This window comes from Mus caroli, chromosome 16, assembly GCF_900094665.2.
Source record: "Mus caroli chromosome 16, CAROLI_EIJ_v1.1, whole genome shotgun sequence".
NCBI classification, from domain to species: Eukaryota; Metazoa; Chordata; class Mammalia; order Rodentia; family Muridae; genus Mus; species Mus caroli.
The window spans coordinates 1280524-1299640 of NC_034585.1; the positions used below are offsets into that span (position 1 = coordinate 1280524).

The window sequence follows — 19117 nt, forward strand, 5'->3', positions numbered from 1 at the left end:
CTGGTCTACAAAGTGAGTCCCAGGACAGCCAGGGCTATACAGAGAAACCCTGTCTCGAAAAACCTAAAAAAAAAAAAAAAAAAAAAAAAAAAAAAGATAGTTCACTCTCAAGACCTGGTGCCAACTCTAGGGTCTAGGACCTTGGCTGCGCACACACACTGCTTGTGTAATTACATGCCACCATGCCTGCGTCTGAACTGTACTCTCAGAAGTGGGTATCTGCACGGGTCACGCTCAGCATCTGCTGTGTGCGAATGGCAGGACCCGGTGGATAGGAAGGACGGCAGGCCGGGCGGGACCGGCGGGTGCGTTACCTTGAGGATGTCCTGCAGCTGTCTCAGCACGGCGTGCACCTCAGCGTGCAGTAACCAGCGAAACTCCTCTTCCTGCGGACAGCGTGGCGTCAAACCCATCCCATCCCCGCCGCCGGTCGGCTGGCCGCCCGCCGCCCCCTGCCCGCCGAGCGGGTCCCACCAGTACTGCCCGCTCCGCGGCGCTCGCAGCCATCGCGGTCGCCATCGTCCTGGACGCGCACCGTCTCTGTGGTCTGTAGTCAGGAGAGTGGCGCGTAACGCCCGCCCCTTTTTCGCCTCCTTCCCGTGACGATTGGCAAATAGGGCACAAGCTCCGCCCTCAAGCCGGCTACGCCTCAAGCGACTGGCTGTAGCTTCTAGTCCTGGCTGGTGAGTGGCTAGACGGACAGGCCACGCCTCGCCTTCTATCCGCCCGCCTCAACCCCTGCTCTTCCGCAGGGACCCGGGCTTTGGCTACCAATCTAGTTCTGTTGTTCACTGATTGGTCAGCGGGGCCGTCCATCAAGTTATTCCAAGAATCAGGTGAGTTGGCTCCAACCTAGGTCCCCCTAAAGCATTTGGGTACAAGTGACACAGTTATGGTACCAAGAAATGTTTTATTTTTTTTTCTTGCAGTAGCTTTGTTAATTGCACAAAATCATGTTTTGTTTTTGCCATTTAAACATTATCACACAATCCTATTCTGAAAGACAATGTTCATTAAAAACAAAGTGAAAATAAAAATTCACAACCTTAATCACCTAGATTTGTCATTTAAAGGAAAAATGGGAGTAGGGGCTTTCTTACAAGCATTTTCACAATGTCACATTTTCTCCATAAAAGGAAAGGATTTCAAAATGAAAGGTGAAATAGCTTAAACAGAAATAGTCATAAAAAGGAACTTTACAGAATTGTCAACAATATTAAGACAACATTGACTAACCGGTTTTCTTACAGCATCTTCCCCACCCCCAGCCCCCAGGACCAAGACAGGCTGTGTCCAGACAGAAACTGCTCAGCATCCCAGTGAATGGACAATTGCACTCAACTCCACGAGCATCCCCTGTTCCATGCCCATGTCCTGAGATCCTTATCCCAGATGGAAAAGTTAAATCGTGGCTTTGGAAATCCAAACTCATGAGGAGGAAGGCTTCCTCAGGCGATTCCTCTCATGTGACATTCTAAGCCTCTCTGGTCCCCTCTTCAAGGAGAAATGCTTCAAGTCCCAAAAAACCCAGACCTTGGAACCACTGGCAGAAGGAAGGTTCCTCATCAAAAGCCCAGCCTATGAAATGCTCATCTATGAAATGCTTATTATTGGTGTTGATCAGGCTGGGTCTGGGTCAAAAGAGGATGGGACAGAAATATCTCCATGGAAGGAAAAGGGGAAGAGGGACATGCATGGGACCTGTGTAGAGCAGGCTGAACAGGTAGCCCAGCTCAAGAGACTGGCGTAACGGAAAGAGGAAGGAGCCACCCATACACTTCACTGCTCTCAAGGCCCTTAAGGCCCCTTCCCTTGGGCTGGAATGAAAATCCAAATAAAACCTCCAGGAGGAACAGGCTCAGGGGACAGAAGACGGTCGACTCTGCTCCGCCTGAAGAGGTGTCTATGTGGCTATGCTGGTCTCTCTTCAGTTCACAGAGGCATTCTGGGAGCTGCTGTGTAATGGTAGTGTCTACAGGAAAATCCTCCTCAGCTGGAGATCCACAGAGCCTCCTCAGGGAATCTGTTGGTTCATGATGGCTGAGGGGCCTCTCCTTTCAGGGGCCCAGTGGGGGCCAGTCTCTGTCCTGGGGAAGTTGAAAGAAGGCTTCCAGTGCTCCCTGTCAATTCTAGTCCCTCCAGTCCCTTGACCAGAAGGGGGCTAAGCTTGCAAGAACAGCCAGGCAGCAGTTTCTGGGTAGCTTCTATCCTGGGTGTGTGTGTGACAGAGACAGAGAACACAGAGGAACAGAGAGAGAATACACAGCCTCCTGCTCCAGGGTCAATCAATGCCCAGCTCAAGAGCTTCTTCACAGCCACCAGTAGAGATAGATCCTCTTATCCCTGGCCAGGGCCGCAGGGATGCTGCTGTGTACTGTGCTGATGCAAGTTTCAAAGTCTGTATAAAAGGAAATGGAGACAGGTGACTGGTCCAGAGCTAAGTCCCAGAACCCTGACCCCACACTGGGAGGGGAGGTCAGAGGGAAGATGGGAGGGTAGATGGGCAGGCAAGGCTTAGTGTATGTAGGCTCGGTACACGGCAGACATATCATTGTCAGACTGGTCCAGTGCCTTGGCTCTTTTGTATACCTGAAAAAAAAATAAAAGAGGTAGAGGTTGGTCTCTAGCTACAGAGCTACTATGTGGGAGAGCCCTGATTCCTGGAGCCATTTCCAGATAGTTAGCATCATGTTGCTTAGCAGGCAGGACCCAGAGCTTGAGATATGTGGGTATGAATACTGGCTTGATGTGGGGCAAATGCCCTAGCCTGTGGACTTCTGCCACAGCCCCACCTGAAGAAGGACCAGTCACAACACTCATGGCTTTATTTATATGGGTGCATTTACTCAGACATGTGAAGTGCTCAGTGCTGTTAGGAGTCAAGGAGTCAATGCAGGGTGTTTTATTACCCTCAGGATCACTGTACCCTTCCTTAAAAAATGGCTGGCACCTCCCAACCAACTCTCCAAAGGCTCCTTTGTGCTCATCAACACAGCAGCTGTGCCCATTGATGTACCAGCTATTTCTGTTTTATTACCTTAGAGCCTACATACACTATTTTATTACTTTTGTTTTATTCAGTTTTAAAATTTATTTTATTTCATGTGTCTGTTTGTCTGCATGTATGTCTGTGTACTATGTGGGTGCCTGGTGCTCTCAGAGGGGTTTGGATCTCCTGGAACTAGAGTTACAGATGTATATGATCTGCCATATGGGTGTTGGAATTTGAACCCGGGCCCTCTGTAAAAGCAGCTGGTTCTCTTAAGTCCTGATCCATCAGCCCCAGTGTTTGGAATTTATTGTTGAGACAGGGCTTTCCTTACAGCCTACAAGGATCTCATGTTTGTTTGTTCCTCCTTTTATCTTCCCACTATGTAGCCCCAGCTCTCCTGGAATTCACTATATTACACTTGGCTTATTTATTGCTATTGTTTTAAAGAACGGTTCTCACTCTGTAGCGCTGGCTGGTTCATTATGTAGACTAGGCTTGCCTCTAACTCACTGACCAGACTGCACCTGCCTCCTGAGTTTTGGATTAATGTGCCATTGACTGGTATGTGTGGGGGTGTTCTGCCTGTGTCTGTGCACACTTTTAACTGCTGAGATTTTTTTCCAGCTCAGCCTCCCCAAACTGTATTTATTATACTCTTTACAGTCTTTACTTGTTTAAAAGCGTCAAGCTTATTTTGTGTTTCCATTAAAATGTAAGTGATGTGAAGACAGGAGGCGCTGCTTGTATCCCAGCATGTTCCAGAACCATAGCAATAGAAGCCATCCAAGACTCTGGGGACTGCATGGAAGCTTGAAAAGACTCAAAGCCACCGTGTGAAAGGCAGCAGGGTGCCCAGGTTTGCTGAGGTGATATGCAGCTGAACAGTCTAAGCAGAGCCACTGTCAAGGAGAATACACACATTTCTGTTATGCTGAGTAGTTTCTAGACTGAACACCAAGAATGCCATCACAGGCAGGAACCGATGGCCCATCTCTCCAGTCCTAAAAAGTGTTTTTAAAAGAGAAGAAATTAAGTGGAAATTAAAATTCTAGCTACTGGGCTGGAGAGATGGCTCAGTGGTTAAGAGCACTGACTGCTCTTCCAGAGGTCCTGAGTTCAACTCCCAGCAACCACATGGTGTCTCACAACCATCTGTAATGGGATCCAATGCTCTCTTCTAGTCTGTCTCAAGACAGCTACAGTGTACTCATATATAAAAAAAATAATAAAAATAAATCTTAAAAAAAAAAAAAAAAGTTCTAGCTACTTAGGAGACTGATGGGAGAGAATATGTGAGCACAGGCATGAAGAAGGTGCCAGGACAAGAAAGACTCCTTTCCCAAAAGAAACTTTTCTAATGTGCCCATGTGGTATAACACCTTATGTTAGGTGAAATGATGTGACTGGAGCAAGCACTGTAATTGGTAAGGAGATACTGCAGATGGATAAAAATGCAAGTCCCATCCATAGGCTGTGTAAACATGACACAACAGGCAGGTATGCTGGAATACTAGCAGCACTATGGAGATTAAGGCAGGAGGATTGTGGACTTGAGGCTAGTCTGGGCTACCTAATGAGATCCGAGACAGTCTGAGCTACTGAAGTGAAGGGCAGGCAGAATTAGAGGAGACTAACAGAGATTCCAGCCACAGCTGGAATCATATGATGCAAATCATCAACCCCTTTGTTCATTAAACACCACCAATTATCCATTGCACAAACATCCTGTTTTCAATTTTTTGGGGGGGGGGCAGGGCAATTAGGAATTGAACCCCAGGGTCTTGTACGTGCCAGGTAAGTACTCTACCAAGAAATGTTATCTCTAGTCCCTCCTTTTTAATCTTTGAGACAGACTCTCACTAAGTTGTGTAGGCTGGCCTTGAACCTTCTACTTCAGCCTTAGTTAGTTAGGGCTACAGTTATATATGACAATACTTGGCTAGAAAGACTTTCAAGTAATCCAAAGATCAAAGAAGAAATCACAAAGAAAATAATAATAAAAAATTACTGTGGTTGATAAGAAAATGAGCTCTCATGCTCAGGTTATAAGTAGGTCTAGAACTGTTGCGTGTAGGACTCCTCTACCAGAGACTAGATAGAGAAAAAGAATTTAGATCCTAACCTAAAGACAGAACCAGTGCAATTCTATATATGACGTTCCTTCCTTTCTTGGCTCAATGTAGTGAGATTAAGTATGAAAATGTAAGAATTACACCTGTAATCACAGTGCCCAGGAGGTTGATCAGAAGGGTCGGCAAGACCCTGTTCTCAATAAAGTGGGAAGAAAAGAAAAGCTAAGAAAGCAAGACAGAAATAAGAATGAAATTCAAGGATCTAGGGCCTGGGCCACTTGCTATGAAGTTACCTCATTGGCTGCAGCTGCCATGGGAGTGGGGTGGTTGACTGCATCACCCAATGCAATGGCCAGGCGGAGATCCTTCTGAATGTATTTCAGGTAGAAGTCAGGTTTAAAGTTTCCTTGTAGGATATCTGAGAAGGGAAAGCCATTCATTAGAAGTTTAAAGATCTGCATGAAAATTGCCTGCAGAGTATCAGGCTCACCTCCACCATTTCCAAAGGGCACGGCCCTGTCCTCCCCCATGTCCAAAAGACTCAGGGCCTACTTTGGGGCCTCAAATACCATTTTCACCGTCTCTCTGGACCTCTTTTGAACGGGGCAAGGACTGACTGGAAAGGGGGCTCTTTAAACAATGAATCATGAAAGGATTCTTTCCTGGATGGTCTGACCCAGCTGCTCAGCTCTAATGAAAATAAAACTGCAAGAAGAATAGTCAAAGGTGACTTACTTTGGCACTTCTGGTCCAGAAAGATGCTGGCCAATTGTCCCTGATTAAGGATGTCCAAGAGTGTCTGCTGTGATTGGCCTGTCACCTGGGCCAGCGTGAGCCCCTCAGCAATGGTGGCCATGAAGCTCCCTTGGACCATGTTCACAATCAGCATCATCTTGGCTGCATTGCCAACTTCACCTGCTCAGGGCAAAGGTCATGTCCCAAGGATTCTATAGACAGGTCATCTCTACCTGCCTTTACCCATGCACCTGGAAAACCTCTTTCAACTGTCCTAGACAGGACTGGCTCTTTTTCCTTCCAGGTACTAATTGTGCCTGGCAAAAGAAGCCTTCTTTTAGGAAGCCTGGTGAGGCCATGTGGGACTGACACTGTCACCAATGTAGCTGCCCTACCTGCAAGCCTTTAGTCCCAACATGGCCAGATAGGTGGGTAGGTATATTACCTAAAAAGAAAGATGTCTTTCCCATTGCCTGGAAGCAGCTGCTGCAGTCCTCATACAAGCCCCTGTCTCCGGCTGCTAAGATCACCAACATCCCATCATTGGACAGTTGCTGATTCCCTGAGACTGGTGCTTCCAGAAAGCGTCCCCCTCTGGATACAATCACCTGTAAGGAAAGCCATAGCTTCTGATTGGTCTTGCTTTTCCAAGTATGGAGGAAGGAACATTTTTGGGTGTCATGGTGTCTCATCATAGAATATGTTAGCGTGTTGCTATCAAAAGTCCAAAGCTGAGCTGGGCATGGTGGCACACGCCTTTAATCCCAGCACTCGGGAGGCAGAGGCAGGTATCCTCTTTCTGAGTTTGAGGCCAGCCTGGTCTACAAAGTGAGTTCCAGGACAGTCAGGGCTATACAGAGAAACCCTGTCTCGAAAACAAAAAAAAAAGTCCCAAAGCCAACACATGTACCAAAGCCTACTACTGTAGTGGATTGGATAGGCTATCATTATACAGAAGTTGAGTCACAGAAAATAAGGGAGGTGGTTTGTGTATATCTTGTTTTCCAGTGTTCTGATTTTCAAAGACCAAGGGGCAAACAGCCATACAGATGCCTGGGCTAAACTCCTGCCCTCTGGACCCTGCCACCCTCAGAATACAAGTGGGCCCATAAGATTGTGAAGAGGACACTATGCTAGACTCAACTGTAGACAGCTGTTTAAGCCAAAAAGGCCACACTGGCAGTCTGGAGGCTTCTCACTGTAGGAGGGCTGACAGCATGGGACCTCCTGTCTACTAGCCTGCAGTGACCTTCCATGGCCGTTCCAACCAGCTGAGGTTCTGAAGGGGGACAGTCAAGAGACTAGTCCCAAGGCTCCCGACGTCCGCTCTAGTGTAACCAAACTGCCCGTACTTGGGTGTGGTCAGCCTGGGTCTTGGGCTCCCACTGAAAAGATGATCCAGAGCCAGCCTACATAAGGCTGCTACCTGGGCCAGCTCGGTGACTGTATCCGCATCCACCGTTGACATGTCCACATAGCACTTCCCGGGGCGGATTCCTTGCAGCACCCCGCTGGGGCCCAGCACCAGCTGTGGGGACACAATGAAGAAGCAATAGTCCAGACTCACAGTTAAGTGCTCAGGGTTCCCTGCAGAACACAATCTGTTGGGTTTTTTGGAGTTCACTTCCTGATCAGAAGTTAACTATTAAGAATGATAATGAAAGAGCTACTAAATATGTATGAGAGAGAAAAGTAATTTCAGGCAGAGGGATCTCTGTGAGTTCCAGGCTACTTACATAGCATGTTCCAGGCCAATGAAGGCTACATATGAGATTTCATAATAGGCTGTGGTGAAGCATGCCTTTAAGCATGGCACTCAAGAGTCAGGCGGATCTCTGGCCAGCCTGGTCTACAGACTAAGTTCCCGGGCAGCCAGGGCTACACAGAGAAACCCTGTAGTCAAAAAACCAATCAACTAACCAACCAACCAACCCACCCAAAACAAAACAAAACAAAACAAAACAAAAACCAAACCAAACCAAACCAAACCAACCAACCAACCAAAAAACAAAAAAGCAAACCAAACCAACCAAAAAGTCATTCCAGAATGTTCCCTTTTATCCTTGTATTCTCTTCCCAAGGTTCAAAAGACAGAACTTCATTACTTATTTTGGAGACTTCTTTGGAGTAGATCACTCACAGTTTAATAGGATCACTACTAAAATTTCTAACACATGCGAATCCAGCAACAGCTAAAATAGGAGTTGGCCCTTGGACAAAAGAAAGGCACACTCAGCTATAAAACAGTCCAGCTCAGTAGAATTCCTGGACCAGTTCATAAAAAATGTTTAAGCAGACTTCAAGAACCCAGAAGTTCTTTCTTTGAATTAAAGTCTGTATTCAACTTTGACATGTTTCCCAAAAAGAGTTGGCCCACAGATGGGATATCCCCCCACATGCAGACACTCACTCAGTGTGCAGGGGAGAAGGGGAGGAGGCCAGCCAGCTCTCTTGGCTACGACCTGAGATGCAGAGGGAAGGGGGATCCTTACGTCCTTGGCTGCCTTTGGATCCGACACACAGGCAAAAGTGATGTCACAGGTTGAAACGACTTCAGCGGGGGTTCTTCCTAGGCGGGCCCCCTCCTGGATGAACAAATCACACTGCAAAAGTCACAGATCCTAATGTGAGCTGCATGCAATGCACAACAAACATGCCGGATAGGCCAGAGATGTGTATGCCCCTGTCTGGTTTCCCAAGGCAGGAGGCTGAGGTTGAAGCCCTGGGACACTAGAGCTGGAGAACCAACCCCTTGAGCTTAAGAGGACAGAGAAGTTTATAAAGACTGTCCTGTTTCTGTAGATGAACATGGTGACTAGCTAGAATGATGTGATACTTCACACAAGGCCAGTGTCTGCTGAAGGCTGGCATTTGAAAATTAGGATATGAACAGTGGCTATGTCCAGCTCCTCTGTGCTAGTAAAACTGTGGCAAAACCAGTCTAGTGACCTGAGCCACTAGCACAGAGCAAGGTGGAGCACATGCAGAGGGAGCAGGGTGGGGCTGTGTGGTCCCTTTCTTTTGACTGGTTCCAAATCCTATAGCCAGGTTAAGACTTACACAGGGTCTCAAAGTCCTAACTTATTTTTTTTTTCTGAAATTAATTATCCAGAATACCCTATAAAACAGCTCACTGGTGTTAGTGTACTCCCTCCCTCCCACATTATATTGAAAGAGATTGTCAGAATAATTTGAGCACTATTTTTGTGAGTAGGCTTAAAAAAAACAAAACAAAACCAAAAAAAACCCTTTGGTGGTGGTGTTGGATCACTTTAATCCTAGAACTTGGGAGGCAAAGGCAGGTAGAGCTCTGTCAATTTGTGGCTACCCTGGTCTACAGAGTGGTTTCCAAGACAGCCAGGGCTACATGGAGAAACCCTGTCTTGATTTTTTTTACTTTTTATGAGTATTTTCAATGCATATGTGTCTGTGTTGGAGTCCCTGGCACTGGTGGTAGGGTGTTGGTAAGCTACTGCGTGGGCTCTAGAACTGAAACCAGATCCTCTGCAGGACCAAACAGTGCCCTTAACAGCTGAGTCATCTCTCCAGGACCCCTGAAAATGTTTGCTGTGTTTCAGATTGTATTAACTTTACTGTGTGCATGTGCATGAGTGCACACACATGAAACAGGAATGATGGTGCAGACCATTCTATGTGGGATCTGAGATTGGTGGACATTCAATACTGTCCAATTCTTGTTTTGGGAGTGTTATTATCCAATAACTATGGATCTAGAACTGGGGAGATGGCTCATTGGTTAAGAGCACTTGTTTTTCCAAAGACTTGGGGTTTTATCCCTAGCACTCATATGGGAGGATCCAACAGCTCTTCTGACCTCCATGGGCATCAGGCGCACACAGAACACAGATACACATTTGGGCAAAACATTCATACGCATAAAATATGAAATAAAAATAAAACCTTAAGGCCAGTTGTAGTACTGCATACCTTTAATCCTACCTAGCACTTGGGAGGTAGAAGGTGAATCTTTGTGAGTTCAAGGACAGCCTAGTCTATAGTGTGAGCTATAGGCAAAGCCAGGGCTATATAGTGAGACCCTATCTTAAAAACAAAATTTAACAAAATAAAAAATGTTTTAAAAAAGTTATTCATGTATTTTACGTATATGAGTAGTTTGTCTTTGTGCACACCAGAAGAAGGAGTTAGATCCCATTACAGAAGGTTGTGAGCCACCACATGGGCACTGGGAATCAAACTCAGGATCTCTGGAAGAGCACCTAGTGCTCTTAACCACTGAGCCATCTCTCCAGCCCTATATTTAACTTTTTCTTTAGCTTGACTGCTTACAGATGGTCCTGGCAAATTTCCTTCTCTGATATTCTCTGATCAGTCTTTGCTGTTCCCCCTTTATTGCCATCTTTATTGGAGTTGCCTAGTCAACTTCTGGGGCTTAGAGTTCTATGGCAGCTATCTTGGAATGAAGTTTTAGGTTTTGTGTTTAGGCTAAATAAGAGAGTTTTCACTGTGTGACTGATCTTTTGATTTTTTTTAAAAAGATCTAAAATTTTGTGTGTATTCATGTTTACACACACGTGTGGCCTCTTGAGTACATGTATGAGGATGCCAGAGACAAACATCAACTGTCTTCCTAAACTGGCCTCAACTTTAATTAAAAAAAAAAATTGTAAATGCCCAGCTTTCAAGTGGATATCAGGGGATTTGAACTTAGAACCTCAGTGCACAGCAAGCTAGTTAGTCAGACGAGCCATATTCCCAACCCCAATTCTATTTTAGAGAGAAAACAGTTCCACTTAGTACATTTGCTACAAAGAGCAGCAATAGAAGAACCACTTGCCCCCTGCACTTTAAACATTTATATATTTTATGGATATGAATGTTTGCCTGAATATACGTATGTCCATCATATCTATACCTGGTACCCTCAAAGGACAGAAGAGCACGTCAGGTCCCTTGAACTAGAGGTATAATGGCTGCGTCTCCATCAGAGTTCTGAGAACTGAACCCTGGCCATGCCGTTGACACTGTTAACTACAGAGTTATTTCTCTAGCCTACCAGGGACCCTCAAAAAACATTTTTTTTTTTTTTTTGACAATGTCTAATTCTGTACCTCAGTTAGCCTTTAACTTGCTAGGTAGCCCAAGCTGGCTTTGTCTCATGCCATGAGCCATCAAAATTCCATTTTACTCTCTCTTTCCTGAGAACTCAATCCCATGTACTTTATTGTTTCAGAAGCACCAGCAGAGCATTCTACTTTGTTGTCATTTTGACAGTGTCACTGTATCTACCATACAGTCAGTCTGGCCTCAAGAGACCCTCTTGCCTCAGCCTCCTGGGTCTACACTGTATCTGGTCAGAGGACTATTCAAAAACATTTTCTTGCTTTTGCAATTATTTACGGAGTGAGTGAGGTGTGTATGTGAATATGTGGGTCAGAGGTTAGAGGACAAATGGCAGAGGGGAGTTCTGTCCCCATTTCCACAACATGGGTCCTGGTGATCAAACCCAGATGGGTAGACTTGGTGGCAAGTACCTTTACCTACCGCACTATCTCCCCAGTCCTTCTTACTTATTTATTTTTAATGTGTGTGTGTGTGTGTGTGTGTGTGTGAGAGAGAGAGAGAGAGAGAGAGAGAGAGAGCGCACCTCATTAGCCCTGGCTGGCTTATAACTTGCTATGTAGACCAACCTGGCCTCTAATGAATTCAGACATCTCCTTGCCTCTGCCTCCCAAGTGCTGGGACTGAAAGCAAGCATTATTATATATCCAGCCAAAAGATCATTTTTATCAACGCCTTAAAAGAAATTCTAAGGCGATTACCAGAGGAATAAATGGCTTTTTCACAGAAGTCTCTTGCCTGGTGCTGGGTACTTTAGAGCTGAGTACTATTGGTTTCTGGCCTCTATGAAGTAGGTGCACTCACCCTGCAGAGTGTCTTACTAAGGAAGAAGGTGAACAGCACATCTGTGACTTGAAGTTGGGCCTGCCTGACTCAATTCTCGGATGCTTTGCTATCTTGTCTGTTTTCTCATCAAGAAAAAAGGCAGGTAGAGGCACGTCCATCAAAGGAAAATGTTCACACATGCCCAGATGCTCTGTCTTCCCTCACCTGCTCCATCCAGACTGCAGTACATCTACAGTGCTTAATCTCGGTACCTAACAAGGGTGCGCGGTCCTTAAGCCTACTGCTGATTGGATTCCCAATCATTTTTGTGTTCTTGAAAAGCACCTGATTCAGCAAAAACCAAATTTGGGAGTGGAGTTTTCTGAGGAAGAGAGCCAGGTATAGCTCTAGCACTGAGCTATACTCCAGACCCTCAAATATTTTGTTCTGTGTTGTGTTGGGACAGGGTCTTGCTATGTAACCCTAACTAGCCTGGGATATATACTTGCACTGTGTATAGGCAGGCCTGCCATAAACTCTAGAGATTTTGTTGTTGTTGTTTTTTGGCCTCTGCTGGGATCAACGTCATGCACCACCACACCCAGCACCTCACCTAAGATATTTTTGTTAATACTGTCGTCATTTACCTCCAGTGTCTCTGTTGTGATCAGCTCTAACTTAAGCCCTGCAGTTCTCATTCACAAGCACAGCGTATCTCTTAAGAGGCAGTACTTTCTAGACTCTGGTCCTTCACTCCATAAGAACAACACTCTCATTTCCTGTAGCAGATTATTTCTTTCTTTCTTTTCTCTCTCTTTCTTTTTCTTTTCTTTCTTTTTTTTTTTTGGTTTTTTTTTTTTTTTTTTNCACAAGCACAGCGTATCTCTTAAGAGGCAGTACTTTCTAGACTCTGGTCCTTCACTCCATAAGAACAACACTCTCATTTCCTGTAGCAGATTATTGAGTGGTTTCTAACCAAGCTCATTTTTTTTCTTAAATTTCTTTTTTTTCTTTTTTTTTTTTTTTTTTTTTTTTTTTTTTTTTTTTTTGAGACAGGGTTTTTCTATATAGCCTGGCTGTCCTGGAACTCACTTTGTAGACCAGGCTGGCCTCAAACTCAGAAATCCACCTGCTTCTTCCTCCCAAGTGCTGGGATTAAAGGCGTGCGCCACCACTGCCCAGCTTTTTTGTTGTTGGTTTTTGTTTTTGGAGATACGGTTTCTTTGTATAGCCCTGGCCCTGTAGCAGTTTCTAACTGCAGAATGCCTTGCTGCTTAACCTGCTCAGCATGGACTACATCACAGATAAAAGTGTGGTGGTTACAAGGACGAAGCTGGGTCTGCATTACATGTTCCATGTAATGGGATTTCCTTCATTTTATAAAAATGGTTATTTCTGTTGTTACTATTATTTGTATTTTTTTTAAAGTTTTTTTTTTTTTTTTTTAATGTATGTGTATATGTGTGTATGGACACAAGAGCACAGGTACCCAGAAGCCAGAAGAGGAAACTGGATCTGCTGGAGTTACAGGTAGTTATGAGCCACCTGATGTATATGCTGGAGACTGAACTGTAGACCTCTGGAAAAGCAGTACACTCTTCAATTGCTGAACCATGCTTTTTGTTTTGTTTTGTTTCTTAATAAAACACAGTCTCTCTACATAGTCCTGGCTGTCCTATAACTTGTTTTGTAGACCAGGCTGGCCTTAAACTCATTGAGATACACCTGCCTCTGTCTTCCAAGTATTGGGATTAAAGATGTACATGTGCCACCAAGGCAGGTTTGTCTGTACTCCTGAGAAATGGTCTCACTGTGGCCTAGACTTCCTATATAATCTAGGCTGGCCTAGAATGCATAGCACTCCTCATGCCTCAACCTCCTAAGTGCTGGAATTATAGGTATGGTCACCATGTTTTAAATAGTTACAACTTTATAACAACATCCTACATATCTTTCTGCCTGGACAAAGCTCAGCTCTTGTTTTACTGGGTGCAGAATGTTGAGTAGAGACACAGATGTCTACTACCTTCAGTTACTCCACTTTCCAAGACCTGATAAACCTCACCCTTGATACTTACTTTCTCTGCAGTCCGGTTCCAGACAGTCACTGTGTGACCCATTTTTAGCAAGTTGGAGACGATGCCACTTCCCATTAAGCCAAGGCCCAAGAATCCTATCCTGAAAGAGACAGAGGTTGATTGGTCCAGGCAAAGCCAGGCATCCTGCAGCACCGATGACAATTTCTTTAATGGTGTTGGCATCAAACCCAGGGGCGTTTCATGTCAGGTCAATGGTCAACCACTGAGCCCTACTGTTTGGCCCAGGACTGTACCTCTTCCTTTCCTAGACTGTCAGTAAGGGTCCCTAAATGCATATGGCCAAGTCTAAATCTTTAACCATCAAAGCATGACTTCATGGCTCATGGCAAGTCTTCCAATTGTGAGGCCCCCCTTGCTGCTCTGATAAAAGTATCTGAGCTACAGCTCTTGAATGGCTTCTTGATCAGAAACCCTGTGCACCAGGCTTTCAGACCACCTCAACTCATGCCAAAATGCATAAGTCACAGAGCCAAAGAGCTGAGAGCCAGGCAACCTCTACAATACGAGTGCTAGGACGCGTATGTTCCACCCTTTCCTGACGTCTGTTCTCCCAGGTTCTCACACTCAGCCTACCTATCTACATTCCCCAAAGCATCATTCCCAACGCCTGCCTTTCTCTGTAGCTGACATGCATATAGCAAACTTTGCCTACCTCTAACTTTCTCTACCTACTCCTTCCTCAAACTGGAGAACTTTGTGGGGCTGCTATCTTTATGTACTTGTACAGAGATCTACATCTTGTCTAAAAGTCTTTTTTTCTAGTTCTTGTACATTGTGAATATGTATAGGTCAAAAGATAACTTTGAATGTTATTCTTCAGATATTACCACCCTTTTTTGGAGACAAGGTTCTCACTGGCCTGAAACGTGCAAAGCAGGTGAAGCTGGTTGGCCAGTGAGTCCCAGTGATCTACCTGTCTGTCCCCGCACTGATATCAGAGGTCTGTAGCACCATGCCTAGCTGTTTCATGTGGGTACTGGGAACTGAATTTAGATCCTCACTTAATGTGCTTTCCTAAAGATTGACTTCAAACTCAATCTTTCTGGACCTTGTTTTAAGAATTGAGATATAGCCTCACCTTGTAGCTCAGTCTGGCCAGCTATGTAGATCAGTAACCTCAACGTAACAGCAATGTTCCTGTGTCAGGCTTCTGAGTGTGAGGATCCAGAGTGAAGCATTCCACCCAATTGCTTCTTACATATCTTTATCTCTTCTTACACAGTGCAATAGTTAAAAAATGCCTTTTTTCTACCAGAAATTCCACTATTTTTTTGTTTTCTATTTGGGTTGTCTCTCAGCTCTCTGCAGAATTCCCATGAAGACTTTGTGCAGTCTCTCCTTCGCTTTGGTTTTTGGGAATCCCACGTGCAGGCACCCTTGGAAAACGACTCCTTTATTTGGAGGCTTACACTTACAGGGATACCCAGGACTCAACACTCTCTGTTCGAGCAAATACGACATCTGAACCAACCTTCCTCTACAAAATCGGGTTCTTTGACCACTAGGTTCCATGCCGAGACTTCTGCCATTTATAGCTCTTTTGTGTAGTAGTTTCCTCTAGGAATGCCTACCAAGACAGGGAAATGTTCTTTCCTTTTGTGTTTTGGAGAACCCAATAGATCTATGAATGAAGTATCTGGATTTCCATCATGACAAGTGACAGTCCAATAGTCTCTGTGTCCGTGTGGATTAATGTGGATCAGTTGCTTCGTGGCTGACTTCAAACTCATGTTAAGAGTCAGTTGCTTTGAGAGGCAGTCAAGATCTTGGGTAAGAATATGAGAACTCAAGTCCTTAGCCCTGTGCTGGTCTTGTTTGTAAAACAAATACAATGCTTACTAAGGGATATCTACCTTCTATGCCTGGCCTTCACCTTTTGTTTGAGACATGGTTGTGCTAAGCAGCCCATGTTAGCCTAAAACTCCTAAACCTTCTCTATCCCAGTGCCTCAAGCGCTGGGATCACAGGTGTACACTACCATCTCTGGGTTCTACCTCCCCTTTGATTAGCTCCTATCTTCTGCATACCGCAGAGGGTAGTTCAAGAAGAACTTGTGTAACTAGGGATTTCATTCATATACATACTGAGTTTGTCTTTTGACAGTCTGTGAGAGAACTGGATGGAAGGTAAAAACTAGAATTTATACTTGTTATATTGTTCACAAGACAGTCTCTTATAGACAACCTTTTCATGAAGTGACTGCAGACTCAACAGGCTCACAATGAAGAAGCAAAGGCAAGGAAGGGTGTGGAAGGTTTGGGGCCCATAGTCTAGGCAAGGTGGGAAGTTGATGGCAGGTACATGGGAAAGGCTGGGAGGGGATATGTGATGAGAGAGACAGAGAGAGACAGAGAGAGAGAGAGAGAGAGAGAGAGAGAGAGAGAGAGAGAGAGAGAGAGAGAGAGAGAGAGAGAGAGAGAGAGAGAGAGAGAGACAGAGAGAGAGACACANANAGAGACAGAGAGAGAGAGACAGAGACAGACAGGTAAAGCAAAACCAAGGGTTTTATTCCAAAAACTCTCTAATCTTGAAGTTCCCATCACAGGGTCTACTGAGCTACATTTCCAAGAATGGTCCCAGACTAGCAGTGTCAGCAAAGGCAGTTGTGCTACTTGCAAGGACATGAATTCTAAGCCTACACCTTCTATCAACTGAGAAGGACTATCTCAGGCTTGAGGTAGTCTTTAAAAAGACATCATTTTTATGGGGCTCAGAGAACTTCTGAAACAGTTGCTCAGACTTACTGACAATTATGGAGCCAAGTCCTTAGCCTAGTCCCAAGGGATAGACCCTGGGGGGAGATGGTAACTTCCACCTTTGAGAAGTGAAACTGTTCCCAAATTAGCTATCAGTGGCTTAGACAGAGCCCTCAGGGCTTTCTTGGTACCACCTCCTTAGCTCTCATAGAATCCAGAGCCTCCAGGAGGCCATTCATCCAAGGTCTTACTTTTTGTCTGTGGGTGTAATGCTGCCATTCACGGCTGTGCTGTCTGCTGCCTGGATGGAGGTGGAACCAGTTTCCTAGGGATAGGAAACACAAATAACTGTTCAGCAATCTGCCCACGATGAGACCACAGGGGAAATAAAAACTACAAGGCAGGCAGCCTACATACCTCTTCACATATTTTCAACTTCTTTGTGATTGCCTGGTAACAGACAGCTGGCTAATAAAGAGGGAGGGAAAAAAAAAAAGACCATTTATTAAGTGTAAGAGTTCTACATAGTAATTTCCCAAAATGGTTAGGCCTAAAGTGAGATGGTAACACAGAATATTTCTTTGTCCTATAATTTTATCAAATTCAGAGTAAACACTCATTACCTCAACACTCCACATAGTTCTTCGAAGGTCTCTGATTCTGAGCAACAGAGGTGTCAACTTATTTGCCTCATTTTGGAGTTGGTCAGAAGAGCCGGGCTGGAAATGAAATCTGCCCACTTCCAAAGCCACCCACTGTAATGGAATCTTTGCAAAGTTTGGCCCAACCTCTGGCCTCACAAACATGAGTAAAGCTTCCTGTTGCAATACAGGGTTGGGAGGCCATGCTGACCACAGGGCCACAGGATATGGCACCAGGCACATGGGCATGCTTCTGGGCATGGACAGGCTGTATGCCTAGCTCCTCCCACCTTAGACTCTGAAGGCCAGTGATGATAGCTTAGCAGCACAAGGGCTGAGTTCTAAAGGTTTTGTTTATTCTTAATCTCACTGGCACCTGATTTCCTCATGGGCCCACACTGTCACTCAGCTGGTTGCCATGGCAACATAAACAAGTTTGCCTCAAGTGAGCACTCACCTTCTCTGTTTGGCTCAACAGAAAATGATGAAAATGAGGATCTGCATCTTTGACTGGCTGAAATTGAAAGACAAAGACATCAAATGAGCTGCCTACTATTAGTCCCTTCCTCTTGCCTAGAAGAGGGACTCCTTCTTGCTGCTTGACTTCTCCAACTAAGTCTCCTTCACAGCTGTCTGGAAACTTCTATTTCTGAACTAAGTCTTTTTTTTTTTCTTCCTGAAACAGGGTTTCTGTGTAGTTCTGGCTGTCCTAAAACTTCACTCTGTAGAACAGGCTGGCCTCAAACTCAGATCTCTGCCTGCCTCTTTCTTCGTCTTTTTTTCTTATTTTTTCAATTTCCTGAACTAGGGACAGAATCTAGGGCCTTGCCCATGGCAGGTAAGTGTTCTACCACTGACCCCCTCCTCCAAGCCTTCTTTCCAGTTTTGTTTTTTTAGGAGATGCTTCCACTTTATAGCTCTGGTTGGCCTTGAGCACAAAGAGAGCCGCCCACCTTTGCTTCTTTCAGACACCAGAAAAGTGCATTGGATCCCATTACAGATGGTTGTGAGCCACCTTGTGGTTGCTGGGAATTGAACTCAGGACCTCTGGAAGAGCAGTTGGTGCTCTAAACCACTGAGCCATCTCTCCAGCCCCCACCTTTGCTTTTTGAACTTTGTTTTTTTTTTCACATTTTACTCTGAGATAATATCTAAGTTACATAGCTGGCCTTCAACTTACTTGGTCACCAGGCAGGCTATAACCCTGTGACCCTCCTACTAGAAGGAGGTGCTCCTTTGCTAGGACTACACGCCTATGCCACCAGCTTAGTTCTGTTTTTTCATAAACCACTGCCATACTAGCTAAGGGAAAAATGGGCTCAAGTACAGAAAGACAGATGTTTCTGCAGGTTGAGATCAATCACTCTAGTAACTGTGTAGACTAATATCACAAAGCTCTCCTGCATTTTAGTACTAAGCATTCACCAGGCATATAGTTGGCCTGGCTATATAAACCACAGCAATTCCAGGACTCTTCTACCTTCAGAGTACTGATCTCCTTGGGTGTGAGGCCAAACCCTTGTAGGTCTCGGCTTTCTGGGGCCAATTCTGATGACAGTCACTGTGACTATAGATCTCCACAGCTGTTCATAACTCTGCCTAGCACCAGGTGCAGGCACAGTGAAGCTAGTATGATGTCTCCTCCAATCCCCAAGCTACTCAACATCTGCATTGGTGGCTACATGTCTGCAATCCCAGCACCTGGGTATCTGAGGCAGAAGGATCTTCAGTTTGAGGCCAGCGTGGATTACCCTGTCACAAGACAAAATAACCTCTTTTTTAACCCNCCCCAGAAAAAAAAAAAAAAATCACCTCCCCCTTGGGGNGGGGNGGGGGGNGGGGAACAACAGAACATTTATGGACAACAAGGTGTTTACAGTAAACACAAAAGCAATCCTACCCTAAACAATGAGAATGACAGTGGGTCTATAATCCCACATATGATGCTAAACAATGAGAATGACAGCGGGTCTATAACCCCACATATGATGCTAAACAATGAGAATGACAGCGGGTC

The 19117-nt window shown here is 45.1% G+C and overlaps 2 protein-coding genes across 5 annotated transcripts in view; both read right to left on the reverse strand.

The window, feature by feature from the left end:
* Rogdi (rogdi atypical leucine zipper) overlaps window positions 1–577 on the reverse strand; it is a 5361-nt gene extending 4784 nt beyond the window's left edge. For all 3 annotated transcript variants that reach the window (XM_021185064.2, XM_021185063.2, XM_021185062.2), the window contains exons 1-2: window positions 475–577; window positions 315–386 (exon numbers count right to left, since the gene is read on the reverse strand). In XM_021185064.2, the coding sequence (XP_021040723.1) occupies window positions 315–386; window positions 475–519 (117 nt within the window). In that variant the 5' untranslated portion in view covers window positions 520–577. The remainder of the gene's footprint in view (window positions 1–314; window positions 387–474) is intronic.
* Window positions 578–890: 313 nt separating this feature from the next.
* Glyr1 (glyoxylate reductase 1 homolog) overlaps window positions 891–19117 on the reverse strand; it is a 36741-nt gene continuing 18514 nt past the window's right edge. The window contains exons 7-16 of one of the 2 annotated variants that reach the window (XM_021184537.1): window positions 17558–17614; window positions 16877–16927; window positions 16711–16784; window positions 13743–13842; window positions 8292–8384; window positions 7226–7327; window positions 6245–6407; window positions 5800–5979; window positions 5358–5482; window positions 891–2589 (exon numbers count right to left, since the gene is read on the reverse strand). In XM_021184537.1, coding sequence (XP_021040196.1) covers window positions 2515–2589; window positions 5358–5482; window positions 5800–5979; window positions 6245–6407; window positions 7226–7327; window positions 8292–8384; window positions 13743–13842; window positions 16711–16784; window positions 16877–16927; window positions 17558–17614 — 1020 coding nt within the window. In that variant the 3' untranslated portion in view covers window positions 891–2514. Of the gene's footprint in view, window positions 2590–5357; window positions 5483–5799; window positions 5980–6244; window positions 6408–7225; window positions 7328–8291; window positions 8403–13742; window positions 13843–16710; window positions 16785–16876; window positions 16928–17557; window positions 17615–19117 lie in introns of both variants that reach the window. The other variant, XM_021184536.1, reaches the window with a different exon arrangement.